Source organism: Orycteropus afer, unplaced genomic scaffold (assembly GCF_000298275.1).
Source record: "Orycteropus afer afer isolate SDZICR_OR568_19922 unplaced genomic scaffold, OryAfe1.0 scaffold00058, whole genome shotgun sequence".
Lineage (NCBI taxonomy): Eukaryota > Metazoa > Chordata > Mammalia > Tubulidentata > Orycteropodidae > Orycteropus > Orycteropus afer.
The window spans coordinates 12,160,991-12,184,717 of NW_006921645.1; the positions used below are offsets into that span (position 1 = coordinate 12,160,991).

At 38.4% G+C, this 23,727-nt stretch overlaps 1 protein-coding gene across 1 annotated transcript in view; it reads right to left on the reverse strand.

The window, feature by feature from the left end:
* Positions 1-23,159, reverse strand: part of DNAJC27 (DnaJ heat shock protein family (Hsp40) member C27) — a 39,706-nt gene extending 16,547 nt beyond the window's left edge. The window contains exons 1-3 of the mRNA XM_007939279.1: positions 23,073-23,159; positions 17,592-17,674; positions 6,115-6,184 (exon numbers count right to left, since the gene is read on the reverse strand). Of these exons, the coding sequence (XP_007937470.1) occupies positions 6,115-6,184; positions 17,592-17,674; positions 23,073-23,159 (240 nt within the window). The remainder of the gene's footprint in view (positions 1-6,114; positions 6,185-17,591; positions 17,675-23,072) is intronic.
* Positions 23,160-23,727: the final 568 nt, after the last annotated feature.

Below are 23,727 nucleotides of genomic sequence, written 5' to 3' on the forward strand. Positions count from 1 at the left end.
ACTAGATGAATGGGAACTTCTAAAAATTAAATTTTTATGTGCTTCCAAAGGGGTCAACAGAGAACCTACAGATTGGGAAAAAATATTTGGCAATGACATATCTGACAAGGGACTTATCTCTAGAATTTATAGAAAACCCCAACACCTCAATAACAAAGAGATAAATAATCCAATTAAAAAATGGGCAGAAGACATGAATAGACACTTCACCAAGGACAATATTCAGGCAGCCAACAAACATATGAAGAAATGCTCATGATCATTAGCCATTAGAGAGATTCAAATCAAAACAACGAGACACCATCTTGCTCCAGCGCTAGTTGCAAAGTTCAACAAGACACAAAATAACAAATGCTGGCGAGAATGTGGAGAGAATGGGACTCTCATATACTGCTGGTGGGACTGTACAATGGCACAACCACTGTGGAAAGCAGTATGGCGATTCCTTCAAAAGTTGGAATTAGAAATACCATTTGACCCAGCCATTCTATTACTAGGTATATATCCTGAAGAAGAGAGAACCATGACAAGAACAGACATATGCACACCCATGTTCATCACAGCACTATTTACAATACCCAAAAGATGGAAACAACTTAGGTATCCATCAACTGAGGAATGGATAACCAAACTATGGTACACACACACAATGGAATACTATGTAACCCTAAAGAATAACCTAGAATCTGCAAAACACTGCATAACATGGATGAACTTGGAGGACATTATGCTGAGTGAAATAAGTCAATCACAGAAAGACAAATATTGTATTAGTCTGTTATTTTAAAAGTCAAGGAAACGCTTATCTATGGAAGGAAATTTTCTTTGTTGGTTACCAGGGGTGGGATGGGAGGGTAGGGAACACTGTTAGATAGGTAGAGATAAGTATTGATTTGGGTGAAGGGCAATGTCCCAAATGTGAGTGATCAACATGGTGGCATTGAGGAAGAGGAAGACATAGAGAGGTACATGGGAGTTACAGACAACAAAAATGAACCCTTTTACACATACAGTACTGCATTGTACAGTGAAGGCAAACATGGGTATATGGGTAGACAGATGGGTGGATAGGCTGAACTATTAAGTTATGTCTATGAAGTGAAGAGTGTACCCAAGACCATGTACAGGTTTGGCAGACAATGGTCCTATAAGTGTATCTGAATGATCTGAATTCCCAGGTGTATAGTAGAGCTGACAAGGGGCAAGGTTGTGGTCACTTCTTGGTCACAGCCAGCTACCTAGAGGGAGTGAGCAGTTGAACCTGTGGGCTCGGGACCATAGTCACAGGGGACATCAAGTTCAATTGGCATAACATACTACACAAAACATTGTTCCACCTTCTACTTTGGCAAGTGGTGACTGGGATCGTAAAAGCTTGAAAGCAGCCACCTAGATGCAACGATGGGTCTGTTCTCATCCAGAGCAAAGAAGAATGAAGAGAACCAAAATTAATGGAAACAATTAGTCCTAGTGACTGGTACACCATGTGATCTGCAGCCTATACAACTATGACACCAGAAGAACTAGATGGTGCCTGGCTACCACTGTCAACCACTCGGACTGGGATCTATGTAGGAGATACTGGATAGAGAGGGAGAAAATGTGGAACAAAATTCAAAATCATTTGGAAAAAATAAAAGTGGGGGGGCCAGGTTTGCTGGCTTGATAAGAGCCTGGTGGAACCACTGAGACTATGGCCCCTAGCTGCTGTTCAGGTCTGGAATTGAACCCACACCTCTGCTTCCAGCCAAACAAAAGACAGGCACAGGAGTTGAACATTTACCTGAGACATATACACTCCTTGGAGAGAACAATTGTGGGAGATAGAAAGGCTGTTTATGCATAGGGAGACAACTCAGGGGGCAGGGGTGCATGGAGGCACTGACACAGGGAAGAGGTAACTGTCAGGAGGAAGTGGGATGGGAGCTGTTGCATTGTGGTGAACTGTGGTCAATGTCATGAGACAAAGTGTATGCGAACTGCTGTATGGAAGGTGAATTTGCTCTGTAAATTTTCACCCAAATCACATACACACAAAAAAACCCCCTACAGCTAACATTGTACCTGTTGTCAGAAGGGACCATTGTCTGGATAAGGATGTCATGCTTGGTAAAATAGAGGGTTGACAAAACAGGGAAAGGCCCTTGACAAGATGGACTGATATGGTGGCTGCATGATGGGCTCAGGTATAGTATCAATTGTGAGGCTGATGCAGGACCAGGCAGTGTTTTGTTCTGTTGTGCATAGGGTTGGTATGAGTCAGAGATGACGTGACAGCACAGAACAACGACAAACATTATACATTACCCATTTTCCCCTAAGACTGGGAATAAGGCAAGGATGTCTACTCTCACCATTATTATTTAAAATAGTACTAGAAGTTCTAATGAGTATAATAACAAAAAATAAAACACATGGGAGCTCTGGTAGCATAGTGGCTAAAGCACTTGACTGCTAACCAGAAGGCTGGCGGTTCAAACCCACCAGCCACTCCTCGGAAACCCAAGGAGGGGTCGCTATGAGTCAGGGCCGACTCGACGGAACATAACAACAACAACAACAACAACAACACACATACTGATGAAAAAGGAAGAAATAAAAAAATGTCAATTTCTGATGACACAATTAACTAGTACCAAGCCAGTTGCTGTTGAGTTGATTCCAACTCACAGAAACCCTATGTGTTTCAGAGTAGAACTGTGCATCACAGAATCTTCAATGGTTGTGGTCTTTCAGAAGTAGATCATCTGGCCTTTCTTCTAAGGTACCTGCTAATCATTTACACCACCCAGGGACCCCTGATGTCGTAACTGGCTACACAGAAAATCCCAAAGAATTAAAAAAAAAAGGGGGGCTTTCTACTAAGATAGAATTTATTTTAGTAATTCAGTGCTGTTCTAACAGAAATACAAGTGGGTGGCTTCAACAGAAATTGAATTTTTCATAGTTTAGGAGGCTAGTAGTCCAAATTTTAGGTGCCAGCTCTAGGCTAAGGCTTCCTGTGTCAGCTCTGGAGGAAAGTCCTCATCTCTTTGAACTTCTGCTCCTGGGCGATCTTCACGTGGCTTGGGATTTTCCCTCCCTCCCCCCACTCCTTGTTTGCTTGTTTAATCTCTTTTATATTTTAAGAGATTGCCTCAAGATACACCCTAGACTAATCCTGTCTTATTAATATAACAAAGACAAACCATTCCCAAATGGGATTATAAGAACAGACACAGAGGTTAGGGTTTACAACATATACTTTGCGGGGGACATAACTCAATCCACAAAAAAGGTAATATATGAGTTTAGAGGGCTATAAGAAAGAATTTGAACATACAAAAGCCAACTGAATTGCTACATACTAAAAATTAACACTATCCACTGCTATTGAGTTGATTGTGACTCAAGTGACCTGTAAAGACAGAACAGAACTGTCCTGTAGGGTTTCCAAGGCTGTAAATCCTTATGGAATCAGACTCCCACATCTTTCTCCTGTGGAGTGGCTGGTGGGTTTGAACTGCTATCTTTCAGTTGCAGCTGAGCACCTTAACCACTGCATCACAAGGGTTCCCTAAAATGAACACTTACTCACTCACTGCCTTCCGTCAATTCAGACTCACAGCAACTTCACAGGACAAGAACTGACCCACAGGATTTCCAAGGCTATAAATCTTTATGGAAACAGACTGTCACATCTTTCTTCCATGCAGCAGCTGCTGTGCTCGAATTGTAGACCTTTTGGTTAGCAGCTAAGCACTTAACCACTGCACCACCAAGGTTCCTTCATGGAAAATTTAGCAAAGGATATTAGCGAAGGTTGCACAACGTAATTGATGTCACTGATTTCATGGAATTGTACATGTGAAAAATGTTGAATTGGAAAATATTGTGTTATCTATATTTTACAAGAATAAAAGAAAAAAGCATGCTGCTTTATGATGATCTGTTTATGTGTCTGCCTCAGCTGGCAAAGCCTAGGGTTTTGTCTCATTCATCTTTATATCCACAGTATGTGGTTCTTGACTAACTAATGTTCATAAATAAAGGAAAGAAATACTAGGGCACTAAAATTTAAAATTATTGTATGATTTACAAATGCTCAAAAGAAAAAAAAAGTGAAATTCTTAAGTGTAAATCTATCAAAACATGGATAGGACTTGTATGCTGAAAACTACACAACCCCGATGGAATCAAAGACCTACATAAGTAGAGAAATACATCATGTTCATGGAATGTAAGACCTATCATTGTAAAGATGTTCAGTTCCCCAAAACTGGCACACAGGTTTAGCACAATTCCTATCAAAATCTCAGCAAGACTCTTTGTAGAGATAGGTAAGAATATTCTAAAATTTACCTGGACAGGTAAAGGAACTAAAATAGCTAAAATAATTTGGAAAAAGAAGAGTACAGTGGGAGGAATCAGTCTGACAATGTGCCTGATTTCAAGACTTGACTTGAACACTTCAGTAATGAAAACTGTGATACTGGTACAAAGACAGACATATATATAAAAGGAACAGAAAAGAAAACCCAGAAATAGACCCATATAAATATGCCTAACTGATGTTTGACAAAGATTCAAAAGTAATTTGATGGAGGAAAGACTGTTCATCTAAGACATGAGGCTGGAGCAATCAAACATCCAGAAGCAAAAAAATGAAACTCAACCTTAAGGATCATACCTTATACAACTTTTAACTCAAAATGAAATCATGGACTTAAATTATAATAACCAAAAATGGGGAACAACTCAGATGCCCTTCAATGGGTGAATGGTTAAACAAACCGTGGTACCTCTGTATGTCATGAAATATTACTCAACAACAAAAAGGGAAAAACAACTACTGATACACACAAAAAGCTGAATGAATCTCCAGAGAAGTATGCTCAGTGGAGGGGGGTGGGGAAGCCAATCCCAAAAGGTTCTACATTGTATGGTTCTATTTATACAACATTCTTGAAATGACAAAATTAAATAAATGGAGAACAGATTAGCAGTTGCCGAGGGTCAAGGAGAGGGTAGAGATGGGAGAGAAATGGGTGTAGCTATAAAAGAACAACGTAAGGGATGATCCTGTGGTAATGGACAGGTTTTGTATTTTGACAGTATCAATGTCAATATCCTGGTTGTGATGCTAGGATGCTACCAATGGTCGAAACTGAGTAAAGGGTACAAGGGATCTCTCTGTATTATTTTTGAAAACTGCCTGTGAATCTACAATTATCTCAAAATAAAAAGTTTAATTTATGAAAGGTTATATTTATGAAAAAACTTTAATGACATAAAGTATACAAAATATTTACTTAAAAAAAAAAGCAGAATATACAGTTGCATAGTCAGTATGATCTTGTTTATGTAAAAGAAACCCCAAATTTATACGGTGGATTCACAAAGAAAAAACTAATGAAAATATGCTTGAATGTTTTTACCACTGAAATTATGAGATAAGGGGTAATTATGAGATAATGGGTGATTTTGTTTTCTTCTCTGCTTTTCCGTACATTCCAGGTTTTCTTCAAAAAGGGAAAAAGAACTCTGAAATGTTCGTCCATTGAAGGAAAAATAAAATGCATCTGTCAGAGTTCAAATTAGATAAATGGTGAAGTGGCCAAACTAGGAAGAGTGAAGAGCCTCCTTCTCAATGAAGGAAAAACAGAAGAAAATGGTCATGAGATTCATTTTGGGACAATTCAGGACTGATAACCAGATGAAAGAAAATCAAATGAGGTTGCTTTGGTTTCTTCTGGGGACAGAACTCATGTAATCAAGCAGTCAACAGGAAAGATCAAACTAGTACCCTAGTATGAAAGAAGTCACATACAGCTCTTCAATCCAAGTATGAACATAATTATCCAGGCACACTTTGGGCTAAGGTATGAAGTAAAAAGCAATTATCTTTTTAAAGTTAAAATGTCAACTATTTGATACATCAGCAATAAAATTTCCTAACCTTATATAAGGGAATAACAAAAAATCAATAAGCATCCATTAAGTTAAAGTTTAGAAGGCAAACCAAGAATACCGCTAAATTTACTTAATTTTACACATGATATGAGTATTGGTTGTTTCAGATAACTCAGGATCTTTCCCCAAATCCACTGAAATACTGGATATAGGTTTTCTTACCTCATAGAAGAAGGGATGTCCAGCCATATCGAAGATGTTAACTTTGACTTCTCTGTCTCTGACTTGTACCCTGAAATGTTCAAATGGAAACACTCCCAAACTTGGTCATGGTTTCTGCATTCACATTAATATCATTTATATTATTTTTGACTTTCAAAAGGGTATATATGTGCAATTTAGAAGAGCCTTTCTTTCTCAGTGCTTATCCTTGATTCCAGATAATCTTTACAACAAGAGTCAGCAATCTGATAGGTGATCCTGCCTCCTTATTTTAAGAACACTGAAACCCTTGGGAATAAGTGCCCTCACTCACCTTCACTTCAGAGTATTTAGGTCCACATTCCTTAACCAATAAATGGTATTAAGAAAAATTGACTTGGGACAAGTAGGAGTAAGATCAGGAAAAACAAAAAATTTTATTTCATTGAGTAAATGACATTTTAATTACAATTGGTTATGCTTGGGAATCAGAAGCTCTGGTAGCGTAGTGCCTAAGGCACTTGACTGCTAATCAGAAGGCTGGCGGTTCAAACCCACCAGCCACTCATTGGAAAGAAGATGGGGCAATCTACTTCTGTAGTGATACTGCCTCGGAAACCCAAGGAGGGGTTGCTATGAGTCGGGTCCGACTCAAAGGCACATAACAACAACATGCTTGGGAATCAGGCAGTGGAATAACAAAAATGTCTATTGTTAATGATGTCTGCTTAATTTTCTTGTGATCGCCATTTGAGCAAAAATAATTTGTTCATAGAAATTTAAAAATAAAGAACAAAAAGGAAAATGACAACCACCTGTATTAGAACTAACTACTGTTAACACAATAGCATATTTACTTCTAATCCATTTTTTTAAAGAAAAATCATCAATGAAATAAATCAATAAACATTATAAATAATTCAAGCAATAAAGAAAATACAAAGATGAAAGTTTCAGTTATCCCTATCATCCAGAAACAACCTTCATTAACGTAAGACTGATAACAATATTTCTATAAAAATAGGATTATACTGTTTTTAAATAAAAAGTATAAACTTTACTTTTTCTTGAATTTAGCAAAATAAAACAGAACTGATGTGAACTGGAATGACTGAACTTTAAACATAAATGCTTCCCTACCACAAGAAATACTATTTTCTAAAAGATGTTTCTAAGGTTAAGAATAGATATCAGCAACAATAAATTAACAGATTAGAGTCATGTTTTTAAGCTATGTTTCAATTTTAGCACTGCTATCACTCCCTGCTGTGAAATGCAAGGACATTGGACTTGCTCTCATTGTCCCTACACTATGTCCTGCTTGATTTATTATTATTCCCTGTCCAAGTGTATTACATTTATTTTCAGCTCTGAAACCGTCCTACAGTTTTTATATATTACTTGTATACTTACTGTATTTTTACTCAAATAGCATGTGTATTATATGTTTTTAGCAAACTGCACAACCCCCTTGAACATTAGGTTTCCTACATGTCCTATGTGTTTCACATGCATTTGTTATTTGTCAGTATGTTATATGCAAAAATATAGTAAATCAATTCAATACTGGCCACTAACCATATTTATATGATTTAACTCTTTACTACATTGATTCTAAGATGCACATTTTTTTTTTTTTACATTTCAACATGTGAAATGAGGATGCATCTTATAATCAATGGTATGTCAGAATTTAAGGAGAATATTTTTGTTTTCTTTCTTTGTGGCACATAAGATAATGTGCATTTGACAACTAATAGTATTTTAGATTTAATTTTAAAAAAACAGTATTTCATATTATCTCTTAATTTGCTGGATCTGTCAAGTAAAGTTTTCAAAAAGGGCTTGTAGTGTTTATTCTTTCATATTTCAGAAGTTTGCTTAAAGGTTTTTTTGTATGTGAATGGTATCTTAGCTGGATATAATTTTTTTTTTTTTTTTACATTTCACAGATGAAAAATTTATTGTTAGTAAGTATATGAAGATATGTTTAACTTCATTATCAAAGAAGTACAAATCAAGACCACAGTGAGATTCCATTTGATACCTATTTGAGGCGCAACAGCAAATATTGGAGAGGATGTGGATCAATAAGAACTCTTATACAATACTATTAGAATAGTAAACTGGTTAAACCACTGTGGTAAACAGTTTGGAATAATTTTTTAAAGTTGAATATTCACATACCCTTGGACCCAGGAATTTTACTCCTACATAAATAACCAAGAGAGATTCTTGCACTTGTGCATGAGTGGTTTGTACACAAAGATTCTTAGTAGTGATGGTGCAGTGCCCAAGGCATCTGTCTGCTAACCAGAAGGTTGGTGGTTCAAAGCCACCAGCCACTCCACAGAAGGAAGATGAGGTAATCTACTTCCATAAAGATTTACTGCCTTGAAAACCAAATAGGGGTTGATATGAGTCAGAACTGACTTGATGGCAATGTGTTTGGGTTTTTTGTTTTTTATTCTTAGTAGCACTTTTGTAATAGCAAAAACTTGGAGGAACCACCTTTGCTCATCGGCAAGAAATTGGTTGTGTTCCTTTTTGGTTTCCCCAAAAGTAGAGCCTGAGAAAAGACTTGGGTGCAGATTGTTAATTTAGGAGGTGATCTAGGCAGCAGGAGCGAAGAAGAAAGAAGAATAAGGCAAAGTAGAAGGAAAAGCCAATATAGGGTGTGTGATTCCACAGAATGAAGACCTCTGGGAAGTGTACAGAATGTCTTCCATAATTGTCCACCTGAAAGGATCTATTTTTCAGAATGTTAACAGTTATTGCTGAAGGATGAATTTTTCCCTCTTTAGATTACTGAAAAATTTTTTCTTTACCCTGAAGTCCGGTAGATAACTAGAATATTAACGGTGTGTTGACAATTGTTTTAAAATTTTCTGAGGCACAGTTTACTTTTTCCATATGCAGATTTGGTTCTTTCTTCTGTTTAATGCAATTTTTCTTGTTTCATAGCTTTGAAAACATCTAGTGCCTAACGCATTTGACTGCTAACCAGAGGCTGACAGTTCAAACCCACCAGCCACTCTTTGGAAGGAAGATTGGGCAATCTACTTCCATAGAGATACTGTCTTGGAAACCCAAGGAAGGGTCACTATAAGTCGGAAACACTCACCAGCAATGAGTTTGGTTTTTGAGTTTTATTACATTTATTGACTTCTTTACTTCAGTGATGCTGTTTATTCTTGTGTTAGACCATCTTTGTCTCTCTCTTTTCTATTAGTTCCCCTCTAATTGCTTCAATTTCTGACTTTTTCATCTGTATTCATTTTAATTATCTCAAGTTTTACTTTCTTGTAGTAATTCAATTTTCAGTGCTTTGAATTCTTTCTTGATGTTTCTGAATTTATTTTCCTGCAATGATGGTGTGTTGAGCCTATTTCTTTCCTTAGGTCTGCAATCTCTTCATTTCATTCTGTTATCACTTCATCTCCGAGCTCTTGTTTTACTGATTTCATGTTCTTAATCTGTTCTGGAACTTAAAGCAATTCACAATTTCTTTCTGTTTCTCAAGACAGGTTTTTTCCTTTTGGCTTGGGTACTTGCATAGCACATTGCTTTTTTTTCTTTTTTCATGCAGTGTATTAGCTTGATTGCCATGATCTTTCTTTCATCTTATTCATATTTTTGCTACATGATATTCTATTTGCTTTAATAAAACTTAATCCTTGACTCTTTTTGCATCTTATCCAAGATCAGTTTACCTTCTCTAATCCAATCTAAGTGGTGAGTATTCAATATTCTATCTACTTTTCTGGAGCCAGTGAAAGTTGGAGGAAAAGGGTGTATGTGTGTTTGTGTACAAAAAGAGAGCTCAGCTGAGGCAGTATGCAGTCTTTTTTTAAAAGAATATTTGGGCTCAATTCTCTCTTCTGATATTTTGTTTCATGTCCCATACCAGAGTTTTCTCCACTAACTTGAGGAGTTGTAAGCCAATTTCCTTAGCCTTCACATCATTTCCTCAATTCAGTATTTATCCCTAGAGCATTTATTTCCATAGGTAAGAGTCAGCCCTGTGGTCAAGTTTCCTCTTTACACACATTTTCTCCCAGCAGCCATTTCCATTATTCCTCAGTCAGAAGAAGGAAAAGACAAAGATACCCATTTAGTTTGCATCCTCCAGGCTTGAAATTATTAGATTATTAGATTAGATTTCTCAGATATTTTCTAAATTATAAGAATAATTTTCTGAAATGTGGATGAGGAGGTGGAGTATGGCAGCAAGGTCTACATATCATGCTGTGCTTCTCTGCTTCACTCCAGAAACTTTGGCCATCAGGTTTCAAGTTAACAGCCATCAGGTTACATTCATGTCCTTATTTCCTTACCATACATAAATTCTATATGTGCTCTTTCTGTCTGTTTAACTATTCTTTTTTCACTTTATATATCGGTCAGTGATAACATCACTCTTCTGATCACCAAGGTCCATAATCTCTGATGATTCCTCATCCTCCAAATCCAATGCGTCACCAAGATTTAGAGTTGAATTCTGCTTCTGGCAATGTGGTAGACTAGATATTTTCTTAAAAACTCTCTGTTATAAATGACATAGAAATGCTGAACAAAATACAATATTCAAATAAATAGGCAAATCTTGCAAGAAGTCAAGAAAATTCCTTAGGGATTATAATCAAAGAAGATACTGAAAATCAGTGTGGTAAACATGAAATTTTTGCTGGGGCTTTCTTGAAAATACATGTCTATACCAGATACCAGAACTGGGAGTTTTAACACTCCAAGGGTTTCCAATGACAAGGTCATAGGCCCATATAAAATGAGAATTTATAACTAAGATACAACACTGTAATATGCAAGGGACTGTGTATCCTGAGACTAAATGAAAGAATGGGCTAAGGGAAACTCTACCCACTTGTTAAGGAGACCTCTTATCTCTCTTGGCCTCAGTTTTAGGTGGTTTTGGTCCTACTCTGAGAATTCCTAATCACAATTAGGAATTGTGAATTTATTTGTGAATTAGTGAATTTATCCTATCTTAATGGTTTAGAAAACTTCAAACTGAGAAACTTCTTTAAAGTAGTCCTAGATTAGTAAAATCCTGGGATGCTGACAGAAGCAAATGCAAACCTTGCCTGGAGGACTGCAGCCTCAACCCAAGTGTGTTCCAGTGAATTACCTGGTATGGCTTTTCTAGCCACTCTTTGTGACTCTCACCAGATTACTGGGTGGCACCATGCAAATAAGGTATATGGAACTCTAACGTGAAGACTGGTTAGTTTTGCTATGCTGCTGGGCTTAAAAGAAGCCTTCCTAGAGGCAGAAGAGGGTATCTCACAGCCAACAAGAGAGTAGAATTGGAGTTGGAGTGCATCCTTGGACCCAAAATCCCTGTGCCGGACCTCCTTCACAGAAAGACGGCAGAGACGACCAGCTGAGACAATGGATTGAGAAACCAAGAGGCACAAAACATAGTAGCAAACTTTCCAGCCCACACAGCGACAACATTGAGAGCCTTGCTGGCAGAGTAGGGTGCACCTAGATGTACCCATTAGTAGAGCTAAAAGAGCTTTGTGAACACTTAGCCCAGCAGGGCAGAAGCCAGGCCTAAAGGCCAAGGGCCAGAGAGGCATGCCTGAGGGCATAGCAGAGGACAGACTGCCCTGATCAAAGAACTGTATCCTGAGTGTGTTCCTGAACCTGAATTGTAGCCTGTTACTTGCCTAATAAACCCCATAATGGTGAGTATTGTCTGTAAGTTCCGTATGGTCATGCAACAAATTATCAAATCCAGTAGAGAAATAGTAAGTGCTGTGGGAGGGACTGTTGGTTTCACAACTGGTAAAAGGCTGGAGGGTGGTGGCATGTCTGGCCTCACAGGAATTAGCCTTGGGCTGTTGATGGTGATTCTGCCTCCCCCTCATGAGGCTAGGGGAGGTCAGAGGATGCCACCTCCACGCTCTTTTTGCACCAGGGCTCAAAGTTACCCAAATAGACACTTTCAATTTAATATTACCATGCCACAGTGGATTTTTCCCCCTCTGAAATGTTTCTTGAACGCTTTCCTTCCATCCCAACACTGCCCTTTACTTGCTCCTAACATGACAGAGTATAGGTATCATCAAGAAGGTCGACGGAAATAAAGCAGAAAATCATATTTCACCTATAGTAAATCTAGATGCATAAAATTGGGAAGAGAATGTATAGCTGTGACTGCCATATCTTACAAAGACAGAATGAAAAAGCTATAAGAAAAACAAAATAATAACAGAGTTTGAGAACATCTGGAAAAGATCTGACACAATAATTTATGTAAGAAAATTTCACTTTAAAAAGACAGCAACTCAGAAAGGATGGAACTTTAAGTCTGTAACATTAGGAAGGAACACAAATATATTCACACAATGAAACTCAAAAGAGGTCAATTTAATACAGAAGACAGAAAGAGGAAATTCTTTGAGGACAAATGGTAATTCATTATCTCAAGTCAATGTTTTCCAAAGTGTGGTCTAAAGACCAACTGCATCAAAATTACTGGGAGGGGTGGGTTGTTAAAAATGCAGATTTCTATGTTCCATTCCAGACTCAGAGGATACAAACATTAGAGAAGGCCCTAGAAATCTGTATTTTTATAAACTCTGAAACCAATTCTTAAGCACAGTGAAATTTGAGCTTCATCATTTTAAAAATAAGAAGGGTAGAATAGACATCTATTATTTTGACTACCCAAAGTAGAATAACTCTTTCTTCTTCTACTGTAGTTCAGAAGGGTTTGCCATCTTCTTATTGATCCCACTCTGCTGGTCACAACTGATTCAGCTGCAGAAAGGTACCTATCTCCACTTGGACCAATCAAAACCTTCCCTGAGAGTTTAAAACTTAGGACCTTTAGTTTTAGTTCCTCTTTAGGCAAAAAGTTAAAAAAATATGAGCCTGAGAGCTGTTGGCAGCTGTGCAGAAGAAGTCCATTTAACAAACTGAAGCCAACAAGGAGAAAGAGAGATGGAGTCAAAATGCCTTTGCTATGTTCTGTCCTCCGAAGGAAGGTTGGGCAATCTACTTCTGTAGTGATACTGCCTCGGAAACACAAGGAGAGGTCACTATGAGTTAGGTCCGACTCAAAGGCATATAACAACACCAATAACAAATGTTCTGTCCCTGGTTGCAGCCATCTCTGAGGTCCAGCTATATCACTGAAGTTGGACTACATGAATTTATGAATATCCTTTTATTTGCTTTAGTTGTTTCAGGTTGAATTTCTGTCAATTATATCTTCCTGACTCACCAAGCCAACCAACTTTTGAAAATAATTTCATCCAGAAACAGAATTTTTTGTTGTTGTTGTTTGCCGTCAAGTCGGCCCCGACTCATAGCGACCCCTCCTTGGGTTTCTGAGGCAGTATCACTACGGAAGTAGGATTGCCCAACCTTCCTTCCGAGGAAGAAACAGAATAGTCAGTTGAATAAACCACAGATCTAAGGCATAATTTGGTTAGTTTTCTTTTCTTGGATGAACTAGCAACTTACACGGATTCAAAACAAAACTGCCTCAAATGTGATGTTCTGCCATATCACTGATGAAATGCTGTGCTCTGGAGTAGAAAAGGGAAAAAAGAAGACAGGAAAGAAGGAAATGTGGATTTTAGATGAAGTTTCATACATTTCAGAGCCAATAGCTCCAGTTTTCATTCTTTAAAGAAAACCTGCAGAAATATATTCTACTGCTTTCCGTTGGAAAATGGTAAAATAGAAGTATTAGACTTGCAAACTAGAAGTTTTATATATCATGAGCCTCAAGTAGGTTGAAAAAGCTGCTTTAAATACAATCATGAAGGATATACCTGACTTTGACTCTGCCCTTCACATTCTGGGCATTCTCTGCTACAGATACATCTCACCTTTTATACCTACCTTCTTTAATCTTGCTCTTATCTAACAATATTTATTGAGCACCTACTCTATAAGCAATGTGTCAGGCCTTGGAGATAATTTTCTGCCCCTTCTTCAAGGAGCTCATAAGCAGGAGACATTAAACATAAACTGATAATAATTTCAAAAGGCAATGTATGATAGATATTATCAAGAATGATAAGATTTCTGTCATTTGCAACCAAAAGGAATCCTGACTGATAAGGAAGTGTTCAGAAGGCCTTATGGGTGCAGCATTTTATACTGCAAAGGTATTGACAGGCAGTGAGATGAGAACAAAGGACATTCCAGGCAGACAGAATGAATAATAGCACCATGATAAGGAATCATTACTGGAGTAATTTAGGGTGCATACAGAGTAAAATATGTAAAGGAATATAATAACAAAGAGAGGGGAAGGGCAGGTTGGGCCAGAATAGTGAAGGCCTGAAATTCCACTTTTAGGGTATATATTACCTCAATTCTACTTTTTAGCAGTGTTATTTCCTACTAAATTTAACCCTGTCTCCCTAAGCCCAACCTACTCTTGATTCACTGCCAAATAAACCCCCACTAATACTTAATATCAACAATACTTAATTTCAAGTTTGACCCATTCCAAAGAAAGTGATCCCACCGAATGTGGAAATTATTGAACAGCATCATAAATATCACATGCAAGTAAAATCTTGCTGAAGGTCATTAAAAAAACGGTTTCAGCAGTATATTGACAGAAAACTTCCAGAAATGCAAGCTGGATTCAGAAGAGGACATGATATAAGAGATATCATTGCTGGCTGATGTCAGATGGATCTTGGCTGAAAGCAAAGACTACCAGAAAGATGTTTACTTGTGTTTTATTGGCTATGTAAAAGCATTAGACTGTGTGGATCATAACAAATTATGGGTAACACTGAGAAGAATGAGAATTCCACAAGACTTCATTGTGCTTATGAGGAACCTGCACATAGACCAGGAGGCTGTCATTAGAACAGAACAAAGGGACACTGTGTGGTTTAAAATCAGGAAGGGAGTGTGTCAGGGTCGTATCCTTTTACCATACTTATATAATCTGTATGTTGAGCAAATAATCTGAGAAGCTGGACTATATGAAGAAGAATGCGGCATCAGGATTGGAGTAAGACTCATTAACAACCTGAGATACACAGACGACACATCATTGCTTGCTGAAAGTGAGGAGGACTTGAAGTACTTACTGATGAAGATTAAAGACTACAGTCTGCAGTACAGATTACACCTCAACATAAAGAAAATAAAAATCCTCACAACTGGACCACTAAGCAGCATCACAATAAATGGAGAGAAGATTGAGTTGTCAAAGATTTCATATTACTTGAATCCACAATCAATACCAATGGAAGCAGCAGTCAAGACATCAGATGACATACTGCACTGGGAAAATCTGCTGCAAAAGACCTCTTTAAAGTGCTGAAGAGCAAAGATGTCTCCTTGAAGACTAAGGTGTACCTGACCCAAGGCATGGTATTTTCAATTACCTCATATGCTGTGAGAGCTGGACAATGAATTAAGAAGACCTAATAAGAGTTCATACTTTTGAGTTGTGGTGTTGGAGAAGAATACTGAAAGTGTCATGGACTGCCAAAAGAACTAAAAAATCTGTCCTGGAAGAAATGCGACCAGAATGCTCCTTGGAAGCAAGAATGGTCAGACTTCATCTCATCTACTTTGGTCAGGTTGTCAGAAGGGACCTTTCCTGGGAGAAGGATATCATGTTTGGTAAAGTGGAGGGCCAATGAAAAAGGGGAATGCCCTCAATGAGATGGACTGACATGGTGCCTGCAATGATGTGCTCAGGTGTAGCAAGAACCGTGAGGCTGGCACAGGACCAGGCAGCATTTTGTTCTGTTGTACATAAGGTTGCTATAAGTTGGAGACAACTTGATGGCACCTAACAACAACAACAACAGTACTAAATTTAAAGAAGCCCTGGTGGTACAGTGGTTAAATACTCAGTTTCCAACCAAAATATCGGCAATTTGAACCCATCAGCTGCTCTGCAGGAGAGAGATGTGGCTGTCTGCTTCTGTAAAGATTTATAGCCTTAGAAACCCTATAGAGCAGTTCTACTCTTTCCCATAGAGTCATTATGAGGCAGAATTGACTCAATGGTAATGGATTTGATTTTTGTTTAATACCAAGTTTCACTCTTCCCAGGTCATTTTTGCTAGATTTCAACAGACTAGATTTCAGTAGGCTATAAAGATGATAAACAAAAATGTAGCAATTTTCAATATAATATTTAGACTTTCTAGAGAGTAAACTTCAAAATGCTCTAAAAACACATCTGCTAATAAAACCTGTTGATGTTACTGTTAGGTGCTGTCAAGTTGATTCCAACTCATGATGACTCTGTGTACAACAGAACAAAACACTGCCTGGTCCTGCGCCATCCTCTCAATCCTTGCCATTGTTGCAGCCAATGTTAATCTATCTCGTTGAGGGTCTTACTCTTTGTTTCAGACCCTCTACTTTATCTAGCATGATGTCCTTCTGTAGGGACTGATCCCTTCTGATGACATGTCCAAAGTATAGGAGATGAAGTCTTGCCATCCTTGCTTCTAAGGAGCATTCAGGCTGTACTTCTTCCAGGACAGACTTGTTCATTCATCTGCCAGTCCACTGCGTATTTAATAATCTTCACCAACACCATGATTCAAAGGCATCAGTTCTTCTTCAATCTTCCTTACTCATTATCCACCTTCTCATGCATATGATGTTATTGAAAAATACCATGACTTGTGACAGGCACACCTTACTCCTCAAAGTGGTATCTTCGCCTTTTAACACTTTAAAGGGGTCTTTTGCAGCAGATTTGCCAATGCAATATTTTGTTTGATTTCTTGATTGCTGCTTCCATGGGGATTCATTGTGGATCCAAGTAAAAGGAAATCCTTCACAATTTTAAACTTTTCTCCATTTATCACGATGTTGCTTATTGGTCCAGTTAGGAGGATTGTTTTATGTTAAGCTTAATTCATCTGAAGGCTACAGTCTTTGACTTTCATCAGTCAGTAAGTGCTTCAAGGCCTCTTCACTTTCAGCAAACAAGATTGTGTCATATGCATATCACAGGTTGTTCATGAGTCTCTCTCCAACACTGATGCTGCGTTATTCTTCACGTAGTCCAGTTTCTTGGATTACTTGCCTTTGAAATCTTCTGTGCAGCAATTTTACTTCATTTCTTCTATTCACTTTACCTACTCTACATTTAAGAGCAAGTTTTAGAGTCTCTCCTGACATCCATTTTGGTCTTTTCTTTCCTTTTTTTAAAAACCTGCTTATATAAAAACATGTTTTCTGAGAAGTTACATCTGCCAGTTAGACTTTGTGTTGACTTGCTCGTTGTAGCTGCTACACCTAACACAAGGACCGACAAACAGAATGTGCTCAATACACTGGATGGATGAACAAATATGATCACTACATATCTGTAAAGGTCTCTTATTCCTACCTTTCCCAATTTATTTTTAAAGTTTCCATTTCAAGATTACCTACATAAGTGCAGAGATGAAAATATAGATCATTTGAAAAGGGTTCTTAATTTCTATGGATTTACAAGCCCAGAGAAACAATATACTCACTTTGTGACTCCATAGTCAATTCCAATTGTTGCCAGGTATTTAGATACAAATCTTTTCTCACAGTATCGCTTTATTATACAGCTCTAAAAAGGTAAAAATACATGCATTTAGTAAATACACAGTGGACCATATACAAAACACTTTATTACAGTTTCTTCATTTACCACCATGAGAAAGCATTTTCAAAAGTCAAGTCAAAATAAACAAGTGCTAAAAGAAGACTTTAAAGAGAAATCCTTCCCTTAATAACAAATGTGGGTATGTTTTCAGTTTAGTTCTCAATCCTTATATTCTTACATGGGAAGACCTCTTCCAGCCTTATACTGTCAACGATGCCATAAAATATGTATGTCTAGTCTTGACCTCCCTCCCAAGACGACTGCCATTTCCAAATATCTTCTAGTCTCTTGGATGTGCCATAATTGCCTCGAATTGAGTCCAAAAATGAACTAATTTTACACATGAAAACAGCTCATTCTACTGATATCCTAGTTTAGTTAATAATGCTATCTTTTTCCCAATCACAGAGGATCAAAATACTGAAGTCATATTTGATTCTAGGGCTTTCTAAATCTTCTTTTAAATATTTCTTTCACCTTTTCCTTCGTTCCAATTTCCATTGGTACCACTTCTGTTGAGGTCCTTATCATCTACTCCTAGACAGCTACAGGAAATTCTTTATTGTTCTGTCTCCTTTTCCTCCTAACTTCAACCAGCACTGCACACTACTATCATTATTACACTTTTCTAATTCAAAAATCTTCAGTGGCTTCTCACTGCCAAGAGTTCAAATTAAAATTCCTTTGCCCTTTATTCAAGGCCCTCCATAATTTGGCCCTAATTATCTTCTCTGCCTGCAAAGCTCCCAAGACCCAATTTCCTGACTTTTGTCACTACTTTTCCCTCTACTTGGAATGGGTTTCCTCCCTTTTTTCCAAATCTTACTTATCCTTTAAAATGCAGCTCAAACACTGATCACCAAAGTTGTAAGTGATCTTGCTTGCATGTGAACTCCTGTAGCCCTTTTATGTGTGTACTATTATATATATTATAGCACACAATATAGTATATAGCATATAAACCAAACCAAACTTACTGCCGTCGAGTCAGTGGTATCACTATGGAAGTAGATTGCCCAACCTTCCTTCTAAGGAGTGGCTGGTATATACAAAAAAAAAAAAAAAACCAAACTCAATGCCACTGAGTCGATTCTGACTCACAGAGATTCCCACTGAGTTTCCAAGGCTGTAAATCTCTCCAGAAGCAGATTGCCTCATCTTTCTTCATGGAGCAGCTGGTGGGTTCCAACCACTGACCTTTTGCCTTAACCACTACACTACCAGAGCTCCTTTATTTAGCATATATGTAGTTTATATGGAGCTTTGGTGGCACAGTGTATAAGGCATTTGGCTGCTAACCAGAAGGTCAGTGGTTCAAACCTCTGCTCCACAGAAGGAAGTTGAGGCAATCTACTTTTGTAAAGATTTACAACTTTGGAAACCCAACTGGGGTCTATGAGTTGGAAGTGACATGATGGCAGTGGGTTTGGCTTTTGGTTTATGTAGTTTATATATGTTATATATATGTTGTTGTTGTTGTTTGCCATCGAGTCAGCCCATATACCATTTATTTTCCATCAATTATACACTATCTTGTATTGTTAGTTGTCTTTTCACATGTGCGTATTTATTTCCTCAGTGAGACAATAAACTACTTGAGAGCAAGCATTAGTATTTTAATTCCTTCTATCTTTCACAGTCACTAATCTTCACAAATCTTCTTTTAAATATTTCTTCCATCTTTCCCTTCATTCCAATTTCCATTGGTACCACTAGCTCAGTAACATAGTAGGGGCTTGGTAATCACTGAAAGAACATAACTAAGCAGTAATTAGATTAAGAGACACTTGGGCTGTTTCTGATAATGAAAATCAAATTTTAAAATGACTTGAATGGTAATAATAATCCCTAGCACTCATGAAACTTATAATTTATTTTAAGTGCAAGTAATGGAGTCTAAGGAACTTTGGTAGCATAGTGCTTAAAGCATTCAGCTGCTAACCTGAAGATCCAGTTTGAACCCATCAGCCACTCTATGGGAGATGATGAGGCAGTCTGTTTCTGTAAAGATTTATAGTCTTGAAAATGCTATGGAGCAGTTTTACTCTATCCTATACCAAACCCAAACCAAATTCACTGCCATGGAATCGGATCGCACTCATAGCAACCCCTCCTTGGGTTTCCGAGGCAGTATCACTATGGGAATAGATTGCCCAACCTTCCTTCCCAGGAGTAGCTGGTGGGTTTGAACCCCAGCCTTCTGGTTAGCAGTCAAAGGCCTTTGGCACTACGCTACCAGACTTCCTACTCTATCCTATAGGGTGGCTTGGCTTTAAGTCAGAATAGACTTAATGGCAGAGGGTTTGGTTTTGGTTTAATGGAATCTATTGTATTCAAATTCCCTCCTAATGAGCTGCAATCTAAATTAAATAGACTAGATAGTTAATTTAGGAGCTCTGGTATCGTAGTGCCTAAGGCACTTGACTGCTAAACAGAAGGCTGGGGGTTCAAACCCACTAGCCTCTCCTCGGAAGGAAGGTTGGGCAATCTACTTCTGCAGTGATACCGCCTCAGAAACCCAAGGAGGGGTTGCTATGAGTCGGGTCTGACTCGACAGCACATAACAACAAGAAAAACAGTTAATTTAAAAAGGAATTGGGAACTGATGGAAGAATTTCTTTGAAGTGACTACTGCTAAGAAGCTACACTCCTAAAAATACACTATAGCTTGAAAGCACTTCACAAATGTCTTCTCTCACAGTATCCTTGAGAAATAGCCTTTTTTTTTCCCCCCCTACATTATTCAAGAGATTAGGGAACCTGGAAGTCCTTTAACTTCAACATGTTAACTAAATCAATTATTTATAGATATAAACATTTAAATGATAGCATGAATAATAATTTTTTGTAACGCAAGGAGACATGCTTCTGTTCCTTAGGCTCCTTGAAGATAAACTAGACAATAAAGAGAGAACAGATAAAATTAAGTGAATAAAAAAACTAACTCAATATTAGCTATAGGGGCAAACTGGTTTACTTAAATAGGCCTCTCAAATATAAAATGTTGGTAATGAATACTGACAGAATTAAAATGTTAGAAATAAGCATATTAATAAAATAAATAAATAAAAGCATAACATAAGAAGGCAAGCTGGTAACACTCAGACAATGATTTGAGCCACTGGATTAGATATATATAATCTTCTTCTGAACCTATACAAAAAAGTGTGTATTTTAAAGAATTGACATCTCTACAATACTGAGTAATGCTATCTAAGGGAAAACTATATATTTCCATTTGTTTAAATAAGTTTATGTTCTTTAGTTAAGCTTGAGAATTTTTTGCATAGAGGTCCTGCCTATTTCTTCTTAAGTTTAAACTGAGGCACTTTATTTTTGTTGTTATTGTAAATTAAAATTATTTACCAATTATATATTCCAACTGATTATAATTTGGTTATGTTGTTGTTGCTGTTAGGGGCCACTGAGTAGGTTCTGACTCATAGCAACCCTATGGACAACAGAACAAAACTGTCTGGTCCTGCACCATCCTCAGAATTATTGCTATGTTTGGTCCCATTGTTGCAGCCACTTTGTCAGTCCATCTCTTTGATGGTCTTCCTCTTTTCTGCTGACACTTCACTTTACCAAGCATGATGTCTTCTCCAGAGACTAGTCCCTTCTGATAAACATGACCAAAGTACAAGAAACAAAGTCTTGCCATCCTCACTTCTAAGGAGCATTCCGGATGTACTTGCTCCAAGACAGCTCTGTTCATTCTTCTGGCAGTCCAAGGTATATTTAATATTCTTTGCCAACAACGTAATTCAAAGGCATTAATTCTTCAGTCTTCCTTATTCATTGATCCGCCTATTAATTTTTGCCGGATTGAATTTTCTTATTGTTCTAGTAGTTTTTCAGTTGATCTTCTTGGGGTTCCAGACAAACAAACATGTTACCAGCAAATAATAATAGTTTTGTCTTCTCCTTTCCAATATTTTATATTTTATTTCTTTCTTTTATCTAATTGTATTGGCTAATACATCCAGAACAATGTTAAACAAATACGGTAATATTGGGCATTTTAGCAGCTTCTAATGTTAAACCATTAAGCATAGTAAAATTACACAAGTGATACATGTTCACTTAGCTAGTTTAGTACATAACATTCTAGAGGCTCCTGAGGCTCTTTCTTTTCTTTTTAATGTATGGCACATAAGTAACACTCAATAAATGTTTGTTAACTTTCAGTGACAGACACAGAAGTAGTTAGAGGATAATGCTAAATGGAAAGGAAAGATACTAATAAACGTATTATTGAGCATCTCCTATGTTCAAGGCATTGGCCTAAACACTTTGATTTTGACAACATACAGTGCAGTGGTGAACAGATACTGCAAGTGGAAGTGTGAAGACCCAAGTTCTAATCTTATCTCTGTCACTGATTTGATGACCTCGGGAGGTTCTCAACCAACAGTTTCCACTTACCTAACAGCTTTCACTTACCCAGAAAGAGAAACAAGTTGGGTGAAGAGGAGGCAGTCTTAGAATTCATTTGAGGAAAGGCTTCGACTCATGTCTTGCCCTCCCTCCCTGGACTGTTGTATGTTGCCTGAATTGATTCCATGTGTACAGAGTAGAACTTCATAGGGTTTTCAAGACTGTGACCTTTTGGAAGCAGACTGTCATGCCTGTATTCTGAGACACCTCTGGGTAGGTTCAAACCACCAACCTTTCAACTAGTAGTTGAGCACTTAACCATTTGCACCAGTAGGGACCTTTACCTTATACTAAGGGAAAGGTAATAGCTTATACCCATGAGATGGAGTTTTGTGAAAGACGGTGGAACTAAGTCTTCTTTGAAAGAACGCATGTAGTGACATCACCAGAAATAAAACTAAAAACAACAAAATTAGGTTCCTTGACATCCAGTGCACCTCCGCTGTGAAATACATAAGCATCTCTTATGATAGAAATGTAGATCCTGGGCTCCAGAGGATTACAAATCCCAAATCCTCACATGAACCCAGTAAATTCATTAAGGTCCCAAGCACTTCTATGGTAACTTTTTATTCTCCACCTCTGAGTCCTGGACGGGTCACCTAGAACGCAGATATGGTGTATCTAAACGGACCATCTGACATTAGGATGTCGGCCTCCTCTCTTTTGAGTACGTTTTGGGGTTAGAGGCCACACCGAACACCTAAAAGAGAGTAACATCAGTTGAGGAAGGGGCAACCGAAAGGTCAAAAAGGTCGTTACAGTTTTCCTCCAGGAGCCGCATTCCCTAGGAGTAAATCTTGGCCTGCTCAGGGGCGGGGAGAAGGCAGGGCCCCAGGCTCATGAGTAGCCACCCTTTCAGCCAATCGGCACGTCGCCCCGCAGCGCTGAGGTCCCGCCCATCCCAGTACTGGGTACTCACTTTTCCCACTTCGGCGTTGCCCATGGAGATGACTTTGATGCGGAGGGACTTGCCAGGCTCCTTCCTCTTCGGCATGTTGGCCTCCATTGCCCTTGCTCTCTCGGGGCCACCTGCCTTGGCTTTCCTTGTTCGCCAAGCCGGCCAGTCCCTCAGGCCTTCTCATCCAATGGCGGAACCGCTGCTATCGTCACCGCCTCAGTTACAGGGCTCGCCATCCCAGCCGCTGCCTGACAGCAGGCGCGGGCGGTTGGGAGCGCTGGGAACTGGGGGAAAGGAGAAGAGAGTCTCGCGATGTTAGAAAGGGGGCGGTGTGACGTCATCGCCCTGACTCTGGAGACGAGGTTCTAGTTAACTGTTCATGGGGTCGTGGGGAAGGTCAAGTTGCACCTTTTGACAAGGCGGCGTTGAGGACTGGTTGGATTTATCCTTCATGGAGAGTGCAGTCTGTGTTCAGGGTCTTGAAGATAGTAGGAAATTGGATTTAACGCCGATTTATTGGTTGTTCGGGCAGATCCTCGGACTGAGAGTTTCTGCGATTATGGATTGGTCACACGCCGAATTTTCGAAGTGAACATGTATGACACGTTTAGGAGTGTTTTGTTTGGATTCGTCTTCGCTCCCATGGTTCTGTCTGCCGACTTCCAGCCTTCCAATA